This window comes from Anopheles stephensi, chromosome 3 (genome assembly GCF_013141755.1).
Source record: "Anopheles stephensi strain Indian chromosome 3, UCI_ANSTEP_V1.0, whole genome shotgun sequence".
Classification (NCBI taxonomy): Eukaryota; Metazoa; Arthropoda; class Insecta; order Diptera; family Culicidae; genus Anopheles; species Anopheles stephensi.
Window position 1 is genome coordinate 9,245,562 of NC_050203.1, and position 18,189 is coordinate 9,263,750.

General features: G+C 44.0%; 1 protein-coding gene across 12 annotated transcripts; it reads left to right on the forward strand.

The window, feature by feature from the left end:
• The first annotated feature begins 280 nt into the window (after window positions 1-280).
• On the forward strand, window positions 281-17,099 carry LOC118513040 (zinc finger protein 260-like). 12 transcript variants are annotated; one of them, XM_036058321.1, is made up of 16 exons: window positions 281-952; window positions 3,595-3,756; window positions 4,479-4,617; window positions 4,687-4,764; window positions 5,026-5,109; window positions 5,396-5,479; window positions 6,190-6,273; window positions 6,529-6,612; window positions 7,605-7,688; window positions 8,721-8,804; window positions 8,910-8,993; window positions 9,489-9,572; window positions 10,743-10,826; window positions 11,184-11,267; window positions 11,484-11,694; window positions 11,786-17,099. In XM_036058321.1, exons 1-16 carry the CDS (start codon window positions 938-940, stop codon window positions 12,612-12,614), a joined length of 2,274 nt encoding a protein of 757 aa, XP_035914214.1. In that variant the 5' UTR covers window positions 281-937; the 3' UTR covers window positions 12,615-17,099. The 12 variants fall into 12 exon arrangements, with proteins under 12 accessions (XP_035914214.1, XP_035914218.1, XP_035914217.1 ...); XM_036058323.1 differs by lacking the exon at window positions 281-952 and adding an exon at window positions 1,373-1,526; XM_036058322.1 differs by lacking the exon at window positions 281-952 and adding an exon at window positions 1,813-2,147.
• The last annotated feature ends 1,090 nt before the right edge of the window (window positions 17,100-18,189 follow it).

Sequence of the window (18,189 nt, forward strand, 5' to 3'; positions counted from 1 at the left end):
CGGCAGCATCGGAGGAGGCGCCGGTGGTGGTATCGCTTGCGATTTTTTGACGAAAAATGCAACCAAATATCGTCAATCGTCTGTGGGACAACACTTAATATGCGAAGATGACCCATAAATAAGCGAAATTGCTCAAAGGACTGAGAATCGAGGCTGTTTCTTCATGTTGGTAGCCCCATACCATATGTTTTTGTAAACAAACTCTGACATAACTCGACTAAAATGTCGCCCTGTCAAATCGATAAAAATCCACCTTCTAAATACATACACCTTGGTCGGAACGGAAAAGCGGCGACACACACCGCATTGCATCCACACATCGGTTCCCAGTGTGTCGCTACCCGGCGCTTTGAAAGAATACGCTTTTTTACCCTTAAATCCCCCTGTGTGGCTGTGTGACGGGACAGAGAAGAAAGACAAGAGACCACCACCACCACTACTAGAAAGCAGGGAACGACTCGCGCTTTCCCAAAAGCCAGTGGCGGAAACTAGTGAAAAAAAAAAGATCGCAAGGAGTGATAGATAAGGTGGCCATTTTCGTGAACGCACACCCACCGGCCGAGAGTTTTGGTCCACAGTAAGAGCAGGTGTATAATCATAGTAGGTAATCTAGTAAGCTAGATTCCTCCGGCAAGTCGTTCCCCATGGTGGTATGAGCGAATGGTGTGTGTGTGCGGGGAAAGGACGCAACACACGTTTCACATACACACACGCACTCGATCGCCGAGACGGCGGAACAGCATCAGCAGCGCTTCCGGATCAGCTTGTGTGTCGCGTGTCGATTAGACGTGGAGGGCCGAGCGTCACCTTCGCCCGTGTCGAACCGTCCTCACCGGCCGGGCAGAGTGGCCAGCAGCAGCAGGAGCACCAGCTGTGATATCGTATTTGCTGTCCTTGCAGCGGCAAGCTGGAGCAGTCTCAGGAGCAGTGTAAAACCATGTTTTATCCACTGGTAAGTACGCGTGCGGCATCCTCGTGTTCAATATAGAAGCACCCCAACTGGTGGGGGGCAGCTTTACCAATCCTAACCTTTATTACACGTGAAAAGAGCATGCATTTCTCATCGCATTGGGCAGTGGTGTGTGGGGCAAAGAATTGTCACCAGCCATTCATTCATCCGGTTCCGTGTGTGGTTTGTCGCAATTTTTGATGGGATAGTGAAGCTTTTTTTCGCTCCCTTTTTTTTTGTTCACTTCGGCTGCGGTGTGGTGTCCGTGCCCGCTGCTAGACACACCGTGTAACGCGGCGTGCATGTGCGTGTGCGGTTTGGTGGCTGCCGGTTCGCGATTACGACAGCGAACCATCGGCATCTATGGGTGTGTGTGCGTCACTTGTCAGTTGGCCGGCGAACAACACTGCCCCGGTATGCGTGAAGTCGCATAATCTTGCACACACCGACGAGAGAAAAAAAAAGCGGAGCGTGCGGGTGCAGGAAAATGTGGTTTCGCGAAATGTAGTGGGTCACATTGAAACTGGGACTGGGATTGTGAGTTTTATCGTGTGTTGAACAATTCCGAGCCTGAGTGGTGAGTCAATTTATCTTTGGTGTTTTTTTTCATTATCCTGAAATTGTGGTGCTAAGCAAGAGATTTTTAATATTGTGCACGAATATGGTACTTGAAGCCGTGTGGTAATGGCAACCCATCCCCACTTGCTCTGATCTGTGTCCCACGTCATGTGTAACAGACTGTCAAAATCGCGAACGCAGTAGCGCAACAGCGAACGGCAGAAAGAAAGACAGACACACCAGCAACAACAAAAAAAAACCCTTGCGAATATTACGCTCGTTGCGAGCAGGCAGCAGGCCCCACTGGCTGGCACTATAGTAGTGGTGTGCGAAACACGGGCAAAGAAAAAATCGAAGCCTGCCTTCCCTTACATTGCCAAAATTTGGCCCGTTCGTTGCGGACCAGCGCGGCTTCCGCTTGGTGTGTGGTGTTGTGTGTTGCCGCTGCTGCTGTGCATCTTGTAAAGCTGTTCTCTCGTTCCTCCGTGCCGTGGTTTGTGCCCTTCATCGGTTCACAGGAGCAGCAGCAGAACGATTCACCAACCTCCGCCCCCTGGTGCGCCAACCGGGTGTCCGGGATATCTTTCTTTCCGTAGGGTAGATATGCCTGAAAGTAACTTCTACTGGTGGCTGGCTGCGGGTAGGTGTAATAGTGGAGCATCTTTGGTCCGCCCCAGTCCCCCGGGACACGGACTCGTTTTTTGGAAGTTTTTTTTTCTCTTTCCTCTCATTTCACTCCTAACGAATCATTTTAGTTTCTTTTTTTCCACCGTTTCCTTTACACTCTGTTTCGTCGTGTGTGTCGAGGGGTGTGCAAAAAAAAGGGGAGGGGGGGGGGGTGCTCGCGCGATTCGCGAATTTTTGGCAATGTGATCGATTTTGTGTGGGGCCAGCAGCTCTAGGGTTTTTTTTGATTGGGCGAAAAGAAAGCAAAGAGGAGGTGGTGGAGAGAGCGAGCTGGATTTCGACGTTCGCCAAAATCTGCGAATGGACACACACACACGGGGGAATGCACACACCAACACAGACCCATCCATACATTACGCGTACGACGGGGGGGATGAAGGTGGTGAATATAGAGAGCTAAAAGATTGATTCCGCGAGTGGCGATTTTATGTGGCTAGAGAAGAAAAAATGTACAAAGAAAGGGTCAAACATGCAGCATAGCAACACAGCAACAAAAGATTTCGTCTCACGGAGTAGGGCCACAAGCAGAGCAGTAGCAGCAGTAGCACATTCCCAGTAGGCTAGATTTGATTTTTGGATTGGAAGGTGTTTTTCCATAAGAGAATGATTTTTTTTTTGTTCAATCTCAACACTCTAGTTCTCACTCCCCCCACGGTGGTTGGGTAGCAATCGGACCAACGGGATGACACACCGAAAAGCATATCCAACCACCCAAACACACACACACAACTCGGTTACCGGTGTAGTTAATTTTTGGACGATAAATTCATTATCGTTCCGTGGGTCGTGCCATGGTTCTTTTTCTCTATTGCATTCCTCTACCCACGTTCATAAATATTACCTACAATGCCTCCACCACCACCACATCATGGCACACACGCATGAGAGAGACGCATCTTTCCATCCCACAAGTCATCCTTTTTTTTATAAATTCTCCGTTCCACCCTTTGCATCATTGCGCCCGTGTCCCTCGCACTGACTCCAGCGACGAACAGAGTTCTAAATTGGTCGCTGTCGCTGCTGCTCCTCTTCAACATATTCTTGCTTTACCTTTTTTCCATCTTTTATGCTTTCGCTTTCCGTCACCACCACCACCATCACCACCTACCGTCTTGGCCTGGTATCTGCCTTTTCTCGTTTTCCTTTCGAATGGCCGTGGCCTTCCTTCGGGGATTCTTCTTTCGTTGCTGCGGGAGGAGTGAGTGATGGAATTTACTGTAGCCCTGTTTGATTCTTACCTCGGTTTGGGATAAAAATATTATTCAGAGAGACAAACAAATAAGGAAAAGTAGTTCATTATTAAAAATGCCTCCCATATCCTTCTGTAGTCGAACGGTGCTGAGACTAACTGTTTATCTTTGGTTTAATTTCTTTTTTTTTTATTTGTGATTTTATTTCAGCAATCCCAGTTCGAGGATGGTGTAATTGAGCTAACGCGTTCGGAAATGCTGCAGCAAGAACACCCGCTGGCACTGGCAGACAACAAACATTTTGTCGTGTCGTTGTCCCTGGGCAATACGCTGATCAATCTCAACAAAATCAAATGTCCGCAATGCCGGAAGGTAGGTGGTTCAACTAATAAAACCAGTCCATTTTCACCTGCTGTACCATACTACCACCCGTCCGGAAAGGGGATAGTTGCTCGGGTTGTTAGGAAGGATCATCTTCATGCTTTTTGTACACACATAGCACATCTCACATGATCTGCAGCGGGGTTGTTAGTGGCAATGTATAGCATTTTGTGCGCTGCGCCTTAATGCCGCCGAACATACAGCTAGGAGAACAAGTTTTCCCGCTACCCAGTACCGATTTACTGATCCTGCTCTGCTCTATTCCTTGTCGTTCGCTGTGATGTATCTGGACTTTACGATGAGAAGGAAAAGATACGGACCCACACACACACACGGAGCCTGGAAAGGGATTTTAAAAATAACAAAACCTGTTCCTGATCCACGGCTCGTCGTCGGCGTATTACTCTTTTCACGCTCATCCATCGGCGTATGTTTACCTTTACCATCTTCTCGTATTGGATACGAAGTGTGGTGTGGTGGTGTGGTACAAAGGGAAGCGATCAAACACGATCGATGTGCAGCCAGAGGCAGCAAGATCGACGCAACACACAACGTAATGTAATCCTTTCCCTGTTTTTTTCTTAACGCGTCACAAATTCCCTTAAGAATTAATGCTGCTTGAGCTTAATGTGAAACAGATTTTACTTTCCTTGTTAAAATCTTGCTTTGGGACCTTTGAATAATTTTCGTTTTTTTTTTAATCTCTTCCTCAGCGTTTTGATACAATGGAGGAGATGGAACAGCACCGGACCAAGCATTTGACGGAGAACAAGTTTAAATGCGAGATTTGTAGCAAAGAATTTCCCAGCCATAGTTCCATGTGGAAACACACCAAGGCCCACACCGGTGAACGTAAGTCCGCCCTACCAACCATGAAATTTACCTTCTATCTATACACACCTTCCTCCTTTAACCGCCCAGGTCCTTTCGTGTGTCAAATTTGCAACAAAGGCTTCACCCAGCTGGCCAACCTTCAACGACATGATCTCGTCCACAATGGTGAGTTAGATGCGTGGTAATTGAGATTTGGTAACTTCCAAACAGCAGCACCCATTTTTGTGTGTGTGTGTTTTGAATGCATTAGCGTGACGACAACTTTTCACAGCATTTCGCAAAGATAACATTTTGACGACATTATAATGTTTGGTTCATTCTGAAGCCTAATGCATTCACACAGATAAGCGAGCCACCAGCTCAGCATAGCTGAGAATCGCTTTCTACAAACGCTTCATTAATTACTCCCTGCTTTTTCTGTTCCAGGACTTAAGCCGTTCAAGTGTCCGATTTGTGAAAAATGTTTCACGCAACAGGCCAACATGCTGAAACATCAACTTCTTCATACCGGTAAGCTCGAATATCCCGTTGCTGATACTGTTTGCGCTTGTCACCTAAAGAGAGGACATTCTCTCCCGATACTCGTACACTGTTCAATGATGACTACTTACACAGCATGGTCACAATTTAACATTGATGACGCACAATAGTTTGGTTCATTCTGATGCATATAGTGTACGATCAAAGGGGGGGATAGGGTCCTTCGTTCCATTGCTTTCCCTATGTTTTTTGTCCAGCGCTTTTCTTTCCATTTCTCTACATCTCTCTCTCTATATTGTATCATCTTCAATTGCAGGACTTAAACCATACAAATGTCCCGTGTGCGACAAAGCATTCTCGCAACATGCAAACATGGTCAAACATCAAATGCTTCATACAGGTTAGCAGCCAACGCAGTTTAGTTCTTTCTGCCGTATTTTTTCAACATTCATTTAGTGTAGATATTTTTTGATAAATCGCAATTATAAGTAGAAAAGACTCACAAGTTGTACGGGACGCTACTGTATACAAGTTGTGTGAACGTTCACGGTGAAATGTGTGCATGAGTATTTAGGACATAAAAGTAATATTTCAATTAATCGTTAATTAAGTAAAAAAAAATAATACTAAAAGTTGTTACAACTTTTCATGAAAGTTTTTTATTTTATCAGTTTTCATTAACCTTTTAAATGGTTTTATTAAGTCCAATTATAATTTTAATCATTAATTTTGATTTTTTTTTAAATTTAATCATTTTTTTATTATTCATAATTTTAAGTAAAAAGATGTAGAAAATTATAAAAAAATACTAACAACATTTTACACCACGCCAAATGGAAATGCTGTACATGATTTATGTACACAGCTTACTGTGTGTTTAAATTAAATCGTTTTGTCCTATCTCGTCATGCTCTCATTCCACTCGCTTGCGAGTGTGTTCCATGCAACTTGTGGGCATATTCTCTACTCCTTAGCCCTACTTTGTGGTGGAAGCTTATAATCGACAACGAATCGTTTACTACTTTTACTAATAATAAGAAACACCTTTTTCCTTTTCTTGTCTCCTTTTTCCATGATCGTCGTGGCGAATGGCGTGGTGGCGTTCGGCAGGTTTGAAGCCTTACAAGTGTCCCGTTTGCGAAAAAGCATTCACGCAACATGCCAACATGATAAAACATCAAATGTTACATACCGGTAAGCAACCGTTTTCGTTGATTGGGAATGGACCAATTCTATCCGTGACACCAGTGTGCCCCACTAGCTTGATGACACTCTTTCACAGCTTCGTCACGATAATAACCGTGATGACATATTGTTTGGTTCATACTGATGGTGCAGTGCATGGTGTCAAATGGATTGAATCGTTCTGTTTCCTTTTCTACAACTTAGTGTTCATTAAATAATTTCAACCTTCAACGATAATACCTTCCGTTTCCACTGTTGTTGCAGGTCTTAAACCCTACAAATGTCCTGTCTGTGAAAAGGCCTTTACCCAGCAGGCAAACATGGTGAAACATCAAATGTTGCACACCGGTAAGTTTGACAAACGACGGGTCCGTTTAATGTTGCGTTAAAAAAACTCGTATTACTCGTACACTTAAAAATCATTCCATCTTGCTATCCTGCCCTGCCGAGTTAGTTGTTCCTGTTTTTGGTTGTTGTTGTTGTTATTATTTGGTTGTTCTTTCTAAACGTTTCGTTGCTTTGTCCTAGTTTCTAAATAATTTGCTGCCCTTTTTATTGTATGTTCGTGTTTTGGTGTTTACAGGGTGTTTCAGTTGATAATGTAAAAACAGCGATCTTCTTTTTTTGTGTGTAACCTACTTAGATGAAATGGCTAACAAAGCTAGAGTTGACATGGGAACGGCTTCAGATGACGGGTGAATTAATTATCTTTTCTTGTGAGGTTACCAGATGATATTGTAATCGGTACCACTTACCTTAGACCGTGTACAATATTATCGGCTTCGATTACTATATAATCTGATAACCTCACAATACATTCCTCAGTTATCCGAAGTTCCCAAGTCAACTAGCTTTGTGTACCATTGCATCTAAGGAGCCTTCCAAAAAAGATCGATGCTTTTACACTATCAACTGAAACACGCTGGTTTTTTTGCGTTGTCCTGTTTTACATATAAATTTCATATCACTGATCGGTGGATATTTTCTCTTTTTTCTCTCTTTTCCGACCGCTTGGCCGTGATATATACGTGTGTGTGTGTGCGCGCGCGCGTGTCTTCTCTTGCCTTCCGTCTACTACTACTACTACTACTACTACTGCTACTCCATCCGCGTGGTGTACCGTCTACCGAACCTGCTATTTTGACACACATAAAAATATACGTTTAATCATCCATTATGTGCATCGTCGCATACCCCCCTCCCCCCCTCACCCCGCACTCTATGCTCGTCGTCGATCGCGCGCGCACACCCTTCGCCCCCCCGGGATAATGTATCGTTTGTATGTTACCTCCCGTCCGGCGGTCAACGGTGGTGCAAAAAACAAAACAAAAAAAACGCAGGCGTTAAACCGTACAAATGTTCCACCTGCGGAAAGGCATTCGCTCAGCAGGCCAACATGGTTAAACACGAGATGCTTCATACCGGTAATTCCCTAGCAAGTTATTACATCGATACCGTAGTCAAATATGAAGATGATGATTCAAATGAACGCGAACCCGATTCGCCATAATCATAGCATAAGAGCATTAATAAGCATTCTAAAAACAAAACAACAGCAGCATCTCTTTTTGTTTGATATAACAAAGGAAGAAGAAAAAGAAAACACATTTATTTTACGACCGTAAGAGTGAATGTGACAAGTAAGAGAAGAGCTTTGCAACAAGACGGATGGTTTTAACAGCAAATGCGACAGAGCGATGAAGAGAGAGGGAGAGAGAAAAGAGAACTAATTATCAAGCAATTTTCACACATTTTCCTATTGCAAATTTTCCAACCAACGCCATATGCGTTTGCGTTTTTCGGTCAGAATGAACAGAGGAATTAGAATTAAAAGAAATAACTTTAACAATCTAAGATAAAGAAAAGAGGCATAACGTTTAGGGGGGGAACGAAAGCCATCGGAGGAGCTTTTCTATATACGGTCACTCATATAGTAAGCGTAGTAGGGGGAACTATCTAATTCTGTGTCCGGGGGCCACCAAGAATAATAAATAGTCTTTTGTTACGAAGCGTTTAACAAAAGCCAAACGGTATTGTGGAACTCTCTGCGTTAAAGCTTCACACCATTTGTTGTTTTCCCCACATCCCTGTTTTTGTTGGTTTTTTTTTTCGCGCGCATTATTATAGTTTTTTTTGTTGCACAACCGCAAGACGTTTCTTTTGGTGTGCTTGAGAAAAAGAAAAATTCTGAACTTTTTTTAATTATTATGTTTTGTATCAAACTGCTGGGCTGTATGTCACGTCAGGAAAAGAGTGTGTGGATGCATTTGTTCAGTTTTTATCTGCAAAAACAGTGCTAGATTATTTTAAATTACAATTCTTTCTTGCATCAGAAACCTTACTTCTTCCCATCCAAAAAAAAACACCATCATCATCTCCCAACAATCTCATTTTAACTTAGTTTTAGTGAAAACTGAGGCTTGCCAATTCTACATCAATTTTAATTTGTTTTGCAGGTATTAAACCGTACAAGTGTCCCACCTGTGACAAAGCATTCGCCCAGCAAGCAAACATGATGAAACATCAAATGTTGCATACGGGTAAGTGTGTGTTGGTAGATGATTAATCTGTTTTGCTGGCTAAACGGAACCCCCGTGTCCATTCCATTATCCTTTTCCTTTCTTTTTCTTCTATATATCTCGCAGGACTAAAACCGTACAAGTGTGGTACGTGCGACAAAGCGTTCGCCCAGCAGGCCAATATGGTTAAACATCAGATGCTTCATACCGGTAAACTATCGATTCCTTTGTGAATGTTAGGCGAACCCAACAATGCCCCGTCCCCTGACCAATTTTGCCCCCCCCCCCCCCCATTTCCCCAAATTTTGCATGCTGCACTATAGAATTATACCAAAGTGTACCGGTAGGATGAAGAGAATAGAAGAGGGCGGCGCGCGCGCGCTGTGTGGAATGATTGTGTGAAACGATAGATAGTTGGCCTCTCGGGTTGGAACATTGTAACCAAACCAAACGCTAGTGTTTAGTATCAAACTCCCCTCAAAAACGGAAGAGAGTCAGTTAGGACCAACATTTGAAGCTTTGCTGGTGCTAAGAAGAACTGTCCATCTCAAAATTCTTTTCTCTTCTGCTCCCCCCTCCCATTTTCCTTTGAACCATCTTCTAGCCCATGAAGCAGTCCTCTTATTATTCTATTTAATCGCGCGAATGTTCACTAAAACGGACACACATGCTCCTATACCAACTCCCCTTTTTCCGTCTCATCAGGTTTGAAACCGTACAAATGCAATACCTGTGGCAAGGCATTCGCTCAGCAGGCCAACATGGTTAAACACGAGATGCTTCATACCGGTAATACAATTTATATTCCCTTTTTCTTCCACACATTGTTACGTTTTGTTTTGCTCCAACTCGGGCTGCTGCTGCCGCTGCCGCTGCTTCGCGATTGTGACCACAAAAGTGTGCAAACTGAGTCGGAATGAGTTAAATCTTAGCAAAGACTGAGATGATTTAAATTCTCACTAATTATGAGTTAAGTCGCTCAAGAGCCGACTATCCACTCACTCACTGCGTGTTGATTCACTCATGAGTTAAATAACTCATTGGTGAGTTAGCTCCCCAGAGCCCACTAACCACTCATACTCGCTTACGTTTCAACTCGCTCACTGCCGTTTAACTCACTCACTCAGTACGTTTTAATTCACTCGTGAGTTTGATATCGCATTACATTATTTTTATCTTAACCATAAATTGTGTTTTGATTTAAAGAAGCGATATTTAACTCGCGAGTGAGTAAAACATAGTGAGTGAATTAAAACATAGCGAGTGAGTTAAAATATAGCGAGTGAGTTAAAATGTAGTGAGAGAGTTAAAATGTAGTGAGTGAGTTAAACGCAGTGAGCGAGTGGTTAGTCGGCACGTAGAGTTAAACCATTCCTCGGCATTTAACTCTTAAAGAGTGAGTATAAAAGCCAGGCTACATGATGCGAGATGCCAAAAAGAATTCGCTAAAAAGGGGGGGATTTGCGAAAATTTTCCGTCAAAATCATCTCGGTTCATCTACCCGCGTGTTTTAGAATACTTCATGCTAACTCCCTCTTCAACCGAAAACTACCATGGCAACGCATGGAAAGTGACAGAAAGGGCTAGAGAGAAGCCTTTTTGACATCTCCCATCATGTAGCCGGCTTTAAGATTTAACTCACTCACTCGGATTTAATGCACGTTTCACTCCGAGTGGCGAAGGCAATGGTCACACTCACCCGAACGCTCTAGCGCAGGCAAGCAACACTCCGAGTAAGCATTTTCGTTGTTGTCGTTTCGTTTAATAACACCCCAATTTGAAATGCTTCCGACGATTGTTTGTTGTTTCATTTTCCACTTTTCCTTTCATTTCTCTCCATTCTCTATGTTCGGTTCGCGTTTTGCTATACGAACGAAAATCGAACCGAATCGATGATGATACTCGGACCTCTTCTCTTCGAATTGTGCTACTGCTGCGCGCGTACCGTCGCGTATCCAGGGATTAAACCTTACAAATGTTCGGTGTGCGATAAAGCCTTTGCCCAGCAGGCCAACATGGTTAAACATCAGATGCTTCACAGCGGTAATACAAACGTTTTTGTTTTTTTACTTCCTTCAGTTCTTTTCTGTTAAATTCCCCCATCACCACACCACTACTTACTTACTTCCTTTTTTATCCGGGTTGTCGAGACCTCCCCCCTGTTTGTCGTTGTTTTTGTGTTTAATGTGTAGTATTGTTGCTGTAGCGTGTCTATGCCACAGCCCCCCTTTAGCATGCTTTGCATGGACAGAGACACGTGTATATCTTTTAAAAGTCTTTTGGGGAGAAAAAAGATAAGATGATTTGATTTGTAATTTTGTGTTTCTATTTCTCGGTCTTTGCTGCTGCAATTCGGCCTGCTGACTCGGCTTCTTCGGCTGCGCGCGCGCTCGTGTATAGGAATTAAACCATACAAATGTCCAACTTGCGATAAAGCATTTGCTCAACAGGCGAACATGGTTAAGCATCAGATGCTCCATACGGGTAATGCATTGTTTTATACTGTGCTTTGCAGCATGATTTTGAAAATTTAATTTGATTTAGAAAAATTCATAATTAACACTCGATAGTGGTACAAAATTTGTCCAGGAATACTCTCCCAAAAACCCTTTGCTAGTAACTCGGATTTGTTCAGGTGCTTTTCGTTGCGTTCAAAACATTATAGCTTTTTGTTGTTCACCTTTGACTCTCTTGCCACAGGGGAGAAACCGTTCAAATGCAAAACCTGTGATAAGGCATTCTCACAAAATGCCAACTTGAAAAAGCACGAAATGGTCCATCTCGGCATACGGCCCCACACCTGCCCCCTGTGCCCGAAGTCCTATTCGCAGTATTCGAACCTGAAGAAACATCTGCTCAGCCATCAGAAGCAGGCGATCAAGCAGGAGCAACAGAACGGTCAGGTGATGGCGTAAGTATCGATCCCCAGAGTCGAAAGATCGTACGGAAGAGTACAGCAGGAATATAACTTTTTTTGTGTTTGTTGTTTGCTTTTCCTCCAGCATTCTCTACAGCTGCCAGACGTGCAAGATGCAGTTTGAGGATATCATTGAGTTCGAGCGCCACACGCGACACTGTGGTCGCATCAACAGCGTCCCGCAGCACGGCGTTAAGCTGGAAAACATCAAGAGCGAGGTAGACATCGACGGTAGCTCCAACTCCGGCATGCAGCAACACATTACCACCACCAATGGGAACGGCGGGGGGAACGCAGCGAACGGTATTAGCGTTAGTCAAGCGCAGCCACCCACACCGATGCATCTTCCGTCGGCCATCCTCACCTCAGTCATTTCGTCGTCGGTCGGTGCGAACGTAACCGCACACAACCTACCACCGGCGGCCCACTCCCATCACGGGCATGTGACGTCGAACGGCGGTGGCCTTCTGTCTGGTGGCATACCGACCGGTCATCCACACGCCCAGCAGCAACACACCCCACCGGGCGTTGGTCTTCCACAACATCCTTCCGCTCACGCTCAACAGCAGCAGCAGCAACAGCAGCAGCAACAACAAGCACACCAGCAGCAGCAGCAGCAGCAGCAGCAAGGACATCCACAACAGCAGCAACAGTTGTCACCGCTCGGTAGCCACCAGCAGCATCTCGTGCTGCAGCAGCAACACAACCTTCCGATCCATCTGCAGCAGCAGCTATCGCACCATCTGATCAGCTCGCATCTGCCGCCCCATCCCCAGGATCACGGTGCGTCCGGTGACCTGCACCATCAGGTGAACTTCCACCATCCGCACATCTCCCATCTGCCCAACATATCGCACAAGATCCTTTCGCCCCTGTTCCACATTCCGCCATTCAACAACAACCACAGCACATAATGGAACGCTTGCAAGGGACCCACGGTACGGCCGTCGGCGTCGGTTGTCGTTGATGCCAACCCGTCGCCGGCCGGTGTGTCGTCCCTTATGCCGAACGCGTCGCCGATGATGCTACCGTTTGTGGTGAAGGCGGAAAAGCCGGACGAGGAAAATGGTGCTGGTGGTGATGCTGTATGCGGTAAGTAAGCAGCGGCACTGGTCTGGTGATTGTATGCCAGTGGCCGTTAGAGAGAGGGAGGGACCCAGTCAGGAACATGGGTTTCTTGTTCTTAGGAAGGAGGATATGAAACGCTTCTGGGCCGAGCGATAAATACTTCAAAGTATCGGTTCGTAACATCGTAAAGCGTTGAAAGTGGTTACAAATTTATATTTTGAAGAATTTATCGGTTTCTGCAGCTAAGCCATGCATAGGAGAGAAGAGCGGGACTCAAGCAAAAGACGTTCTTTAATACTCAGGAGGAAATCAAGTAGGGGTGGTGGTAGCGGGAGTTTGGGGGGAAACAATCGCCCCATCATCATCCCCCCTTTCCGAATTCCATCAGTAGGAATAATGTGCTTTTTTATCATTTTTATCCACAAATATGTGTACAACAACAGCTCGTTGGCACCACACAATAGCGTGCGTGTGTGTGTGTATATAGGAATGTTTTATTTATTGGTCTTTCTTTGTGACTCACCAGAAAGCGTCCCATCACAGAGTGTAAAATTGTTTTACTTAAGTCACACGAACTGCTCCTCGTCACTAGTAGGAGGATTGGATTAATAATATCCAAGCATATAAACAATGCTACGGGGACACGCTCTATTGTACGGGAAAAAAAACAAATCGATCAGCTTTTGAAAGATAATCTATGCGCACACCAGGACACACCCCTACATACATACTATATTTACTTAGCCGTAGTGTATCTCGTGTATTACAGTGTGCAAAAGAAACAAAAAGAACCGGGAAGCACTCCCGAATGTCGAATTGTGTTGATGGATGTGCTTGTTAGTCTTTAAACCATGTGCTGTAAACGCGCCTGTTGCGCTTACAGGGTTTCTCAGGCCAGTTTCGACATGGTAACACTATTATGTCAACAGCATCAAACGCGAACACCGACAACGTATATTTGCACTTTAACATCGTTTACTCTCCTCAACACGGGAAAAAGCAAAGATCCAACTCCGGCAAATATCCTAACTCGACAATGGCAAATATATATAGTGTTGGAGTGTTGCACTGGGTTGAGAAACCCTGTATCTCTCACTTCCCTCTGGCGGCTACTACAGAAGTGCACTAGATGGAAGGAAAGGCGTTTGTGTGTGCGCGCGTGTTTTGCGTATTTTCTATAAGTGCCCACGCAAATAGAGGTCGGCCGACCAGAGTGTCGTCCCCACACATCCGTGAATTTACTTATAAGGTAGCTTTTTAGTTTTGACACCCTACTAAAGGGGGGGACGTCAACAGTGATAAATAAAACAAGATGATGCGGCTAGGGCTTTGGAAGAGAGGTTTTCTGGAAGCACTACGCAAAGACTGTTGCACAAGAGAGACGGAGAGAGAGAGAGCGCGCGAGAGAGAGATTAGAGACGAAATAAGTAAATCGAAAACGTGTGATAGAGAAACCCTAACCGTATAGTAGTGCGTGCGGATTTCTGTGTGTATGTGTGTTTGTATGTCGCAGTGGGTGTGAAGGATGTTCTAGAACCAGATCTGGAGAAGTGTTGTGTGCCACATGGTTTTTACGAAACAAAAAACCCCCATTAAGTTCTATCGTTTTGTCGTTCATCGTTCTCAAACATCATGTGTAAGAAGAAGCGCGGTTGTTTTGTTTTGCTGTTGGTGGAAAGATTAAGGAAAGGTATAATACGTTTTGTATTAGGGCAACGCCAACCGAAGGATGTGGGTCGCAGAGCAGAGTTGTGATATTTATAGATTACCATATTAAATGTGAACAGGACAGGTTTTTTTTTCTTTATCCTTCTCTCGTTGGAATTGGTTATTCGTTGGTGTGAAACTATAACGCTGGTCCTGCTCTTTTTTTTTATAAATCCATATCAGTTGTGCTTGATTGAATGAAGGATGAGATGTGAGCGTTAGTGGCGGTGATCGTCATAGGAAGACTTAATACAAGAAAGATATGTGTGATAACGCTGTCGTTGACCTACGGTTTGGGGGAGGAAAGGGGGTTCGATAAGCGAAACCTTGCTGCTCCTCTACCAGTGATGGGACAAAAAATCAAATTTTTAAGTAGTATGTGAGCAAGTAGCTTAACCTAGGCAAGGCTGGCGGAAAACTTCGCACAGGCATAGCAAGGGAAATCATTCTGCGATTTTTTCCCTCTCTCTCTTTGGAAGTATCTACTTTGCCTGCCCCGCTCGGCGTTAGGAATGCGTCCCGTGTTGAAAGTGTGTTCCTGCTGAGCTCTTGTCATCCCTGTTTGCCATTATAGGCCGGTCCTCAACGATACTAGTCTATACTTCTGGCCCTGGTTAGCAATTGCATTCGCGTTCATGCATCAGGGATGAGACAAAAGAAAGGTCCCTCGCGAGGACCTACTACCCCCAGGAGAAGGGGAGGGTCTCACATGCCTCACATCCTGCCATATAATGGCTCAATAGACTTATTTTTACCACGTAGTAGCAGGGATAGTCAGTAGACTCTTGCGCATATGGGACCGAACCCGGTTATCCCGGATGAGAATCAAGCCCAGGAAAAACTGCACTGCAAAAACAACAGTGCGTGCGAGATAAAAGGTGTGCGCTCTACTTGTCCTACAGGTTGTTAGTTAGACGCCATCTCCTCTCACAGAGTCAGCCTCTAAAGGTGGGTGCGTCCCGCCGGTAGGGTGTGTGAGAAGATGTACAGCAATCGAATGAAACCCGAACAAAGAACGTACGCGCACACACTGACGACGCATTACACATTAGATACGAACACATTTTACTACACTACTAGAGTATCGTGTGTATACATTAGGAGGAGTAAACTCACTCAGGAGAGCAAACGTTTAAGTTTAGGGAGGCGGCAGGCATACGACGTAAAAGTAAAGATTCTGCTGTGAACGAGCTGCGAGCAATAGAGGGCAGGTGGTAGTATATACGTATGTTGTAAATGTTAGGATGTAAACGTGTTGCAATAAGCAAAAAGTAGTGTCCTCAGGTCACCATGACGCAACCGAAGCGATCAAATTGCTTCGGTAGTGGGGTATGGTTGGTTATAATGGTGTGTCATCATCTTCATGATCATGATCTTTTCGCCCGCCTGTCTTCCATATATAGGGTTCATCAGCTTTTCTTTTTTTATCCTTCTCCTTCTGTTGGATAAGCCTTCTCTTGGGGTTAATTGCCCTCCCAGTTTTGAATGTTTTAAGAAAACATTATGTTGTGTGATGCGGTGTTGTGTGCCGTTTTCCCCTGTTTACGAAATTCTTGCTCTAATAACGGTCGAATCATGTTATCTTGAACAGTCACTCTAACCCCTCTAAAGAATCTACACATAAAGGCACCCGGGGAAGGCTTTTAAGGCCCCATCCTCTCAGGTCTTAGCCCTGAGATCGTGCGATGCAGTTGAATTGCCCGACCGTTTGGGTCGGAGCCCTGCAGCTTCTACACCTGGATAGGTCTGATGATCAGTTTTATTCGGCAAACGTTTGCCCGTGGAGAAGATCGTGTGATATCCAAATGAAAAGCTTCAACACACTATATTTTTCACCTAACAAACGCTTTCAACATGTGGCTTCCTTTTTTATGTTCAATTTTTCTTGTTGATGTGCATCTTCGCATTTTTGTCCTGCTGTGATTGTGTACCAAGCAGCGCATACGAGCGCATTTTAAAAAGGGTACTCCGATGGTTAAAATTTTGAATTTGTTAATTTTGAAGGCATGGAGTAATAGGAAAGCGCGTTTCCACGGCACTTTTTAGGAGAGTAGTAGTGTGGGTTCTCAACATGCAAGAAGAAAAAAAAAACAATAATTTTTAAAGACGCATATATCTAGGGGGTCAATTGTCGATTGTGTCCGCTATAAGCTCTATCACAAGTAGTAGTCCACAAAAACCTCATAAAAAGTAGAAAAATAACAAAATGGTGTGAAACAAATGGGCGCTGTAGACATTGAATGTGGGGGGAAAGGGAGAGCATAGAAACAGATTGGTGAACGATGCGATGAGAAAGAAGGAACGGAAAAAGCAACGCACATTCCTACACCATTTAGCAGATAAATTGCTGTTAGCCTGTTAGTGAACAAATAGGAAACAAAAATCAACCCTAATCAAAAGTATTTTAAAAACTTCAAAACGACACATGAAAAACAAACAAAGTGAAAGTGAAAGTGAGAAAAACAACATTATAATGTAGAAAAGCCTTTGCAAAACTTTGTGCGTAAAAAGGTGTTCTTTGATACCTTCTATCTCCTGTGTCACCACTGTGCAGATACTCTTCATCTTTACACCACCTCCCCTGCTGTGCGGCTAGCATTTGGTATTTGCAGAGCAAAAAAAAACAAAAAAAGAACAGAATGAAACACGCAAGCTAATGATAACCACAATTAGAAATATAGGAAAAGCTACATTACACTCATTAAAACAAAGTAGAGAGAGAGAGAGAGAGGGAGGGGAAAAAGGAGAAAACGATACAGAAGTGATGAAAAAACAAGAGTGGTTAAGAGACAAGAATACAATAAAGTAACAAAACAAACCGTGTAATACAAACAAACAAACAAACACAAGGAAAAGAAAAGATGATAAACAACTGTTCTAAACAGAAAAAAAGCCAGAGGCGGTAAACCAACTTTAAACCATATAACACATAAGAAAAGGCATGTTGGTATGATATCCAATAGTGTGTGTGTGCGGCCGTGCAACACAGATGAGAGAGAAAAACAGGGGGGGATGAACGTTTTTAAAAAACAATAGGAATATGTATAATTGAAGGTAAAACATACGCACACAAACACACATGAGCGATGAATGCAGACACTGCGTCGTAATACGACGATCTTACTAATTGGGCGTGGCTGTGACACAAGGATGTTTGGTAATAAACACGTGCCGTGCCAATTGAAGCAACAACAACAAAAAAACATATGCCAAAATTGATTTCGATTATATTCACTTTTAATCCCGACTTTTTATTTTAAATGTTTTCTACCTAACTAACACCACCTTTCCTTTCCTCAGAGAAGAATGGTTCGAAGTAGTGCAATTAAAGTTTGATTGTGTGATATAATGTTTTTGCCATCGACAATTGCCAAACATCTGCAAAAAGAAAAAGCTAAATGAAGTGCATAAGCTCGTTCAATTAGTAAGGTTCGTGTCTTGCACAGAGTCAGTCCCCATATGTAAAAAAACTAAGAAAAAAAGGCAAATCAGAAGTGTAAACAAACGTATAAAAGCTTTTTCTCTCACTGTGTGTAGAAAGAGACAGAGACATAGCATTTCATCGTCATTCGGGAAGAGGAAACAATCCCATCACAGCCTACTAGACTACTACTACCACCTATACCACCACCAACACCCTTGTTCCGCTACTTTACTCGGTGCGAATGAATGTGCTTCTCGGTGTGTGTGTGTGCGCGCGCGTATTTTCCTTAG